The sequence below is a fragment of the Malus domestica genome, chromosome 11 (genome assembly GCF_042453785.1).
Source record: "Malus domestica chromosome 11, GDT2T_hap1".
Classification (NCBI taxonomy): domain Eukaryota; kingdom Viridiplantae; phylum Streptophyta; class Magnoliopsida; order Rosales; family Rosaceae; genus Malus; species Malus domestica.
The window spans coordinates 29,403,359-29,413,252 of NC_091671.1; the positions used below are offsets into that span (position 1 = coordinate 29,403,359).

General features: G+C 39.5%; 1 protein-coding gene across 1 annotated transcript; it reads right to left on the reverse strand.

Moving 5' to 3' along the window:
• Positions 1-2,116: 2,116 nt before the first annotated feature.
• On the reverse strand, positions 2,117-4,742 carry LOC114819613 (uncharacterized). Its single transcript, XM_029088889.2, has 3 exons — positions 2,885-4,742; positions 2,710-2,781; positions 2,117-2,595 (listed from the first exon to the last, which is right to left on the reverse strand). The coding sequence occupies exons 1-3, from the start codon at positions 4,616-4,618 to the stop codon at positions 2,494-2,496; spliced, it is 1,908 nt and encodes a 635-aa protein (XP_028944722.2). The 5' UTR covers positions 4,619-4,742; the 3' UTR covers positions 2,117-2,493.
• Between the last annotated feature and the right edge of the window lie 5,152 nt (positions 4,743-9,894).

Here is a 9,894-nt window from a genome sequence, read left to right on the forward strand (position 1 = left end):
ACCCTCATGTTTTGTGGTTTTCAACATTTAGTACATCAAGGTTTTTTGTCCCAAAGTCATACCTAAAGTGTAAATTTTGAGACAATCTCATACATACGTTAGTCAAACTGTTAAGTTTCTTGTTAAGTGATGATGTGGCGCCCATGTGGACAATGATTGGGTGCCACGTGTCATTAAAGGGTCCACATGAATATTAAAAAAATTATAAAAAAAAAATATGGGCGTTCACCTTCACTCCTCTCTCATTTTCTTTCCCTTCTTTTCCCTGCACCCAACCTCCTCGCACACCCACCCATTCCCCTCCTTCTTCATCCCTTCTTTCCTCTACACTCATAACCCTCCTCCTCCTCCTTACAACCCTCCTGTCCACAATCGTCATTTCACAACCCCAACCCCTCCAGTGAAAATCAGTCTAACGAGGAGGTTAAATGCATCCATAAAGTAAACGAAAAATTACCTTGCAATTTGATTCTCTAGTTGTGATTTGCCATATTCCGGAGATTGGGTATGTGAGATATATGAGTATTTGGTGACGTCACGTGTCGATCCTGGATGTATGTCAAGATCGGGGCGTGACACCTCCTCACCTCCACCGAGCAAGACACCGTCTACACAGTTCTGGGCTCCGTTAACCTCGACATCCCCTGGCGCTCCCTTTTCCTCGACAACCTCTGCCTCTCCGCCCCTTATGGCGTCATATGTGACTTTTTCTACGAAATCCCCCATGAGCTTCTCGAAGCTGAAGAAGTTGAAGGTTTTTTATCTAGGTTACAATTATTTTTCCAGAAATGTTCTTGAATTGGTGGGAAATCTCTCTGAGCTGGTGAATGAGGGGAATGATTTGGCTGCTGCGGGAGAGAGAAGTGTTTGGGTTAAAACTTGAACTTTGGACTCAAAAGGGAGTTAGCCTAAAAGAAGGACTGGGAGGGAAGGAGCCCGAAGCTCAGCTAAAGCCCAGAAGGCAGAAAATGCCTTTTCCCGACTAGGTGCAGATCATTTAAACCACTTGCTCACCTATCTAGAGGCCAAGTGGTGTAGACCAGTCAGCTAATTAGTCCAAAAGCACTTTACAGTGACAGTACAAGTAAAAAACTGATGAGTCATTGCCCTTCAAGCTGCATTCGGCAAGATTAATGTTATAGGAGGCCAAGCCAAACTGTCTATAAAAGAAGAAAGAGATATTAGAGATAAGGACACTTAAACAAACAAATAAATACACAAACTCTGCTCAAGCCAGATTTGCCTTCAACGAAGCTGTAGTCAGCCCAAACCTTCATCCATTTCGGGATCAACCCTCACAAAAAACCTTTGTAAAAGCTCTGCTACCTTGTCTAAATCTTGTTGTAGTATCGATTTCCTTCTGTAAACTCATCCCCCTATCCCTCTTTTTAAGCTCTCAAACCCTTTATAAATTACAAAGATAGGAAGTTGCAAGATGACCAGCCTTACCCGACAAGGTGAAACCTTGCCCGACCCTCTTTGTTTTTGTCTTTTCATTCATAAGTCTAGTAATATGTTGTATACTTCCATTTGTATCCAAGTTATTTCTAGCAAGTTAATGATGAAAAGACTTCTCAGTTCTTGAATCCGATTAGAATCTGTATTCACAGTTTAAATCAGATATGAGTTCTAAACCCTCGGGCATGTAAGATTGATCATTCAAAAGTCATTGGTCTCAAGGCATAAAAAAAGAAGTTTATGTGGACTTAACCCATCCACGACAGTCTTTGATAACAAGAAGTCCGAAGTTACTTGGGGTACAAGTAATCGACCTATTTCTTAGTTGAGGTATTTGTCGTTTTCCCCCCTGAACTTGTAAGGAGATGCCAATTTCCCCCTTGAACTTTAATTTTAGCCAATTACCCCCATGAACTTTTGTAATTAGCCAATTTACCCCCTGATGTTAGATTTGAGAATTTTCCATCCAATTTTCCATCCAACTTGGTCACATGCATGGCACATGCCAAATTTTTAAGGGTAAAAAAGTAATTTTATCCCTAATGTAGACATTCTATCTTTATTCTTCTTCTCTTCCACTAGTTCACTCTGTACAATTTTGTCTAAATTAGCTATAGAAGTCTAATTAGCAACTGAAAAATATTGGCTCAGTGCCCAGTTTACCAAAATGAAATTAACGATTCTTACTTCAAGTGCTTTAATAAAGTTAACAGCATCCACAAAAAATATGCAACTGACTTAACAGCCTAAACAGCCGTGCACCTAGCATCCACAAAAAATATGCAACATATGCAACAGACTTAACAGCCTAAACAGCCGTGCACCTAACTTAACAGCCTAAACAGCCGTGCACCTAGCATCCACAAAAAATATGCAACAGACTTAACAGCCTTGCACCTAGCATCCACAAAAAATATGCAACAGACTTAACAACATCTACAAAAAATCTGCTGCATAATCCTATTAAAAGACCAACTTAATCTCAACACCAAAGGTTTTCATTAACAGGACGAAATGCCTTCCAACACATTATAGTTATACTCTCCATGGTCTTGGTTTTTTGGCAACACGTTGAGGTTGTGATGCCATTTCATTAGCCTTTCTTGTGACTTGATTCACACGACCGCCTCGGTATACCTATTTGAACTCAACACGAAAGCAACAAAAATGTTAGCAAACCCAAAACAACAAAAATTAATGTATAACAAATATTTTTGTTTTTTAATAAAAATGACAAATTCTTGTTATTACATGTAGTTTAGAAGTTCCTTGTGGCCTAGTTTGAGATGGAGCGGCCCCCGAGTGATGATGTGCACCAGTTTCCTACATCAAAACCATTTATACTCAATTATTTATGTTCACCTAGCGACTAGATAAGTGATATAACAAAACTCAAAATAAATACAATCCTTGTTGATCAAATTACCTCTTTTGTGGGCACAAAACCTTGTTGTGATTGTAGTAGCCTTTGTGGACATCTTCTTTTGTTGTGTCCTTCCTCTCCACAGGTTTGGCAATGCATTACAACATCATATTTCCTTAGCTTTGTTGGCCCCTTCTTTATCTCATCTGGTGCTTTTGTTCTTTTGCCTTTAGGTCTTCCAGGTTGCTTGTGGTAAAAAGGGGGTTTAATAGGCCTAAGTCCAGTTCTCTTCCACTGTTCTTTTCCAGGCATAGGAGCAATATACCCTTCATAACACCTATCATAAGCTGGCCTTTTGTAAAGTGAGTGAACAAACACTTGTGGACTAGCCTCCTTCCTAGCAATTGCGGATATAGCATGAGGACAAGGAATGCCACATAGCTGCCACTTCCTACAAGAACAAGTGTGCCTTTCCAAATCTACTACAAACATACTACCAAGCAAAGTATGCACTTGATATTGACCATTCCCTGAATAATTGGCAAAACAATTGAAACCATCCATTTGATTTTTTTCAACAATCTTTAAAATTCTAGGTCTAACCTGTTGGGTCCACTTAGCTTCTCTTAGCCTAGCCATTCTCAACATCAAATATTTTTGAATCCTTTGTAACATCGTAATAATCGGTTTATCTCTTGCATCTAAAATTGCAGAATTAAATGACTCACACATGTTATTCAATAACAAATCACATTTTACCGATGTTCTGAAATGAGATCTGCTCCAATGGCAAGGTGGCTTATCAGCTAGCCATTTCACTGCCTTATCAGATTGATTATTCATCACCTCAATTTCAGCTTCATAAGTAGGTACATTAGTTGCCCTTGCTGCTGCCCACAATCTCTGTTTTAAGGTAAGTCCGGTGTGACCTGCACTTCTAAAATTATTATGCAAATGTCTAACACAATGTCTGTGTTCTGCAGCAGGCATCAGACTCCGTATATCATCGCCTAGCCCTTTTTGTTTGTCAGTGATGAAGGTCCAAGCATTTCCATTCTCAATTCCCATATCCTCGAAAAAGATCTCCAAAAACCAAGTCCAAGTCTCCCTATTTTCTACCTCCACAACAGCAAATGCTATTGGAAACATGCCGTTATTGGCATCAACACCAACAGTACTTAGGATCTGACCAGGATGGGGTCCCTTAATATGACATCCATCAAAACCCACTATAGACCTACACCCTTCTTGAAAGCCTTTCTTCAATGCAGCAAAGCATATGTACAACCTTTTAAAAACGGGGTTTTCACCTTGGAAATCTGTTTTTACTGTGATAGTACTCCCAGGATTTCTCACTTTCAACTCTTCCAGGTAATCCCAAAGCTTGGCATATTGCTCATCTATACTACCTTCTGTCACTTTTTTTGCAATTCTCTTTGCTTTGTAAACTTGGTTTTTTGTTATGTCAATACCATAATGCTTTCTCACAAGTTCCATGAACCCAGTCACACTCATATCGGGTTTTGATCTAAGCTCCTCATCAAACCGATCAGCTAACCATGAAGAGGTGGCAAATTTAGAATGCTCATCCCTTACACAAATGTGTTTAGGATTAAAAGTTTTAATTCTAACTGTCGGTCCCTTCCCCACAAAAGAGGCATACAATTTCCATTGACAAGGTACTGCAGCTTTTCCTGCACACTTGATCAGCAATCCGTTGGAATCATTCACTGCCCAATCTAGCGGTCGACAAACAGACACACCATAAGCCTTTATTGCCTCCCTGCATTGTTTCATGTTTGGAAATTCCAACCCTAGATGAAGAGTGGGATTAATTTTATCTCTCTCTCCTATATTGAGGTAGCTTAGGTGTTTTGAGTCTTCTTCTAACCCTCATATTGGCTTCATGTTCTTCAGACTCAGACCTAACACTATCTAAATCTTCTGAATTGTATTCTTCAGTGGAGATCTCACCAAGTTCTTTATGTGTTTCTTCAATAAAATCAGCTGTTGCAATCTGATCAAACAAAATGTCATTTGCGTCTACATTTTTTGCAGCTTTATCATCATCTTCCTCGGATTGTTCATAGTCAGAATCCTTGAACTTAAGAGTAACCCCATCGTCATCTTCCTCTGTCTCTGAATCTGTAACCTCTTCATCTATTCCTTCTATAGTGTCTCCAACAACCTCCACACTCTTATTTTCTTCGCATTCATCATCCGCAGTAAACCCCTCAAACTGAACATCCACATCAACAAAGGAAGCTGCACACGGATCACTCCCAAGATTGTTTATGATTTTCCTTAAGTCAACCAAGTATAACAAATGCAGCCTAACTTGAGGAGATATGAGTGAAACCCACTAAAACACATCTGCATCGCATTCAATTCGTAAAAAACCCTTTATTTGGTGTCAATAGTAAAAACCTGCAGTCTCTTTATTATACCCAAGCACTGTAGCAGCCTCATACAGATCAAGCATGGACATATAATCTTTAGTATAATTGTCAACCCATTGTACAATACCACCCACATATTGACCAGCTTTAAAGTGACCACCATGGTGTATTTCAAGTGTGAATAAGTCATGATTACCTACAACAAATACATCACAATATAATCAGGATCACCAAACAACACTTACTAACCAAATATCCACCAATATACAACATTTACTAACCTAACTTGCTAATTATTTAAAGAAAGTCAATAAAAGCAACAACTAAACATATTATATGTGCAAAGTTGATAGTATACAGGAAGTGCCAACAATGCTACACCAAAAAGATTATACCAGCAAAGACCAGCAAAAAAATAAAATACTGTATAGCAAATCAAAAGACCATAATACAGTAAACAAATTCGAGATTATGCAGCTTAGAGAAGGTAAATTAAGAGACTCGGCAGCACAAGTTAGATCCACATCAGGGCCATGCTCGGGAACCTAGACTTCCAAATAAACTTGTCAGGACCAAAGGTGGATGGTTTGGGAACTCGCTCCAAATTCTTTCAAAAAAGCAAAAATGCCAACTCAAGGATGTTGCAGCAGAGTTCATAAATATCTTGAGTTCTTGACTAGTTGGGATTAAGAAAATCTGCAACTATCTTGGAATCCTATATGAACTAGTTATAAAGTCAGTCCGAGCATCAATTTTGGGTTCAGATACATATTAGCTGCAACACATATATTCTTTCCATTGCAAATTGCACAAATACATGCTCTTTCTCCAATATGTGGGATTTCAGTTTTAGGAGAAATCTTAGAGAGAATATGGTGGTGGAGATGACAAACTTATTGAGGCTGCACAAGGTGATGATATTATATTATTTCCATACAGAAAGGATGCAAGAAGATGGTGCTTAGAGACTTCTTTGAACACCTTAATTAAATGGGTTAAGCTTATAAATGGAAAGTATGGGAAAGAACCTGATAGCTTAGAAATAGTTGCAAAGTTAGCATGATCAACGAAAAATATTTTGTAAATGTACAACAAATAAATGTATTGCAATTTTCAAAAGCCCCCACTCACAACTCTGTGAATGTACCAATAAAGGAATATAGTAGAAGGAAATACAGGTTATAACAGTTTCATCAAAAGGAAAAAATATATCTCACTGATGAGCCACCACAGTTAAACTGACATTTCTCCATCACGATTTTCATGCATCACAGCAATTCATAACTTAGTAACAGAGGCTGAGCTAGAAGCCTAGAAAAGCCCCTGACATACCAAGGTGCTCACAGTTGAGGAAATGATTACGATTAGAAACTTAGAATAGGCACATAACCAGTTGATAGACAATCTGGTTCAACTTTAAGTGGACTTTCAAACCCTTGATATGTATTAATGCAGGGATTTTGATGTGGAAAGAAAGATAACTTGGTCAACTTTCAGTTGTTGATCAACTGGCATAGCCACCAGGCAATCGCCAAACATTAAACCAAATGCCAGTACAAGTTTGTTGCTCAGTTCTATCCGACAAGTCACATAAATATGGTACTTACACAAATGTCTTCTATCTTTTTCAATAATTACAACCCATCCCCTTCTTGAAAAATTTAAAAGGTTGAATGGCGTGTGGGTGTGGCTGGGCTGGGATTAGGGTGGGAGGGTGTGGGACGCATAACTGAATAAAACAATCAAGGGACCCCATATACACACACGACTGGAAAAATAACACACAAAGCAAACCTTTCACATATTAAACAAACTGAAAAAGAAAAAGTGAAGACTTACTGTATCTTGGAGGATGCCCACCATCCCTGACCACGATACTCATCGTTCTCAACTTCAAAACTCAAAATACCTTCAATATTTTCTCAGATCCAGAGCCAGGCGAAGAAAAAGTGAAGACTTACTGTAGCAATTTGTTGATTTCACCGTCTATTCTCCATATCTTTTCTCAGACTGTAACCCTAGAATGCCCAATTCTTTGTGGCTCGCCTTCCCCTGCTTCTCCATATACCCAAAAACGATTAGGTTTGGTTGTGGTGTATGATTACCATTTTGTCCTCACACCATTAACATGTGCAGAGCACGTGATCGAATTGGATGGTGAATTGGATGGTAAATCCTAAAATATAACGGCAGGGGGTAAATTGGTGATTTGCACAAGTTTATGGGGGTAATTGGCTAAAATTAAAGTTCAGGGGGGAAATTGACTATTTCTTACAAGTTCAGGGGGTAAATCAGCGAATACCCCTTCTTAGTTTTATGTCTATTATATTATGATTATCATAGAACGTTTGAGTATAGAAGTAATTCTGATAGGAAGCCTCAAGGCCTACATCTAAGGCCTTATAAAGACACCTATTTGGATTCATTCTGCTCTTTGGGCTCGGGTAATTATAAGTATAATAGTCATAATACTTCTGCAATCAATGAAACAAACATTATATGTTCGAGTACTGGGTTAGGTCGTGATTGTGAGCCTCAAGGCCTACACCTAAGGCCCCACAAAAGCACATTTTATAACTAAAACAGCCTCTCGGGTATATATACAACTAAAACTCAACATCTGCCATGCTAAAGATGGCAGTGGCATGCCTGAACACCTAAAAGTTAATCTTGATTGTGAGCCTCAAGGCCTACACCTAAGGCCCCACAAAGGCACCTTTCAAAGTTAACTCTGTCATTCTCTTTCAGCCTTGTCTGACAAGCTCGCCAATAGAGCAGAAGCCCGACAGAAAGCATCAACCGCCGCCAACCTCTCGGGGAGCTGTGTGCTCGTCCGTTAGGAAACATCCCCAACGGGAATTCTAACCACGAACAAGAAGGACGGGTGTTGGGTCGGAATTTGGCATGGGCATTCGAGATAGGGTTTGGGGATATGAGCTGTCTACATCGAAGAAGCAAAACCCAAATACCAAACCCCACAAAAATAAAAACCCAATTTTTTTTTCTGCAGAAAAATCAATTTCAAGCAAAAACGCTTCAATCTTTACTCTACATAGTTGGGTTTTTCTCAAAGTTTTCAAAAACCCACCTCAGGAACTCCAAGAACTGACATGATTTGATCCAAAAATTAAAAAGAGCAAATGAGTTTTCTCTTAAACCCTGTTTCCAATTTCTCCCTCTATCTGCTTTTGTTATTCTTTCTCATCGGTTTTGAGCTCATCCCAGTTGCTGAATCTACCATTGACATCACCTCCTTGGAAGAAGTGTGCGGGAGGGTGAGTGTAGAGAAGGGGAATGGGTGGGTATGGAGGGAGGATAGGTGCATGGAAAAGAAAGGAGGAAGAAGAAAGGAGGGGGTCGGGAGGGGTGAAGGTGAACCCCTCATCTGAAGAGAAGAAAGGAGGAAGAAGAAGAAAAAGAAGAAGAAAAAAATCCACGTGGACCATTTAATGGCACGTGGTGCCCAGTAATTGTCCACATGAGCGTCACGTCATCACTCAACGGGAGACTTAACAGTTTGACTAACGGATATATGAGACTGTCCCAAAATTTACATTTTTAGGCAGTGTAAGTTAGGATTGGGGTATGTCTATATAGGGGTCGAAGTTTTGCTAAATTACTGCACTAACCAAATTACCTACCGTCCATATCAAAATTATGTCACAAAACTATTAGGTAATGGTACGGTATTTGTACCATACCATAAATTTTCGGTATGATAATAGTATTCAAAATCATTAGGCCATCTTCAATCGAAGGGGCTAAAAAAAAAAAAAATCAAATTTTGGCCAAAAGAGTGGCCCAAAACAAAGTGGTAATTACCATTATCATATCATACAAACCGAACTATTTGGCATGTCAAAATTCGGTATACCAAAAGTTTGGCACAGTAATGGAATAGATTTTGCTAGACCAAAAGTTTGATATGGTACTTGATACAGGGATTGGCATACAATAATCGTACCAATACCACCCCTATACCTATAGATATGAGATATCTATCCTTGTCGAATTGGAGAAAAAGAGACCAGGAAATTCCTGGAAGAATATTTATACAGAGAGATATATAGAAAATAGAAAGCGATTCAGATGTTTGTTTTAGAGAAACAAATTAATATTTTAAGGTTGGGATTGGGATGTTTAGAGAGCGGCCGCCTCTTCTTATTATAAATAAGTATCTGTGCGGCAGTGCTTGCTCTTTCGAAGCATGAAAACTGAGAGGGAGAAAGAGATCGATTGAGAGAGGGAGGGAGGTGTTACATCCCACATCACCTAGGGGAGTGTATCATGTAAGCCTTATATGTATATCCCCATCTCTACCTAGCATGAGGCCTTTTGGGAATTCACTGGCTTCGGGTTCTATTGGAACTCCGAAGTTAAGCGAGTTCGCACGAGAGCAATCCCATGATGGGTGACCCACTGGGAAGTTTTTGTGTGAGTTCCCAGAAACAAAATCGTGAGGGCGTGGTCGGGGCCCAAAGCGGACAATACGGCAGAGTCGAGCTAGGGATGTGGTGGGGGCCCGAGCCGGGATGTGACAGGAGGATTGTGGAGTCACTCTGGAGCTTGCTATGTATGGGATTTTATCAAGGTGGTGAACTCTTGTAATAGAGAGTTGGAGTAATACTTTAGAGTCTAGGTAGGGGAAATACGATAGACTTTTACAGAGATTGA

Coding starts and splice junctions, on each gene's coding strand:
- LOC114819613 (XM_029088889.2), bottom strand. CDS start 4,618: ATGAAACAATGCAGGGAGGCAATAAAGGCTTATGGTGTGTCTGTTTGT. Junction 2,782..2,884: donor GTTTTGTGCCCACAAAAGAG/GTAATTTGATCA, acceptor GTTTTGATGTAG/GAAACTGGTGCACATCATCA. Junction 2,596..2,709: donor AAGGAACTTCTAAACTACAT/GTAATAACAAGA, acceptor GAGTTCAAATAG/GTATACCGAGGCGGTCGTGT.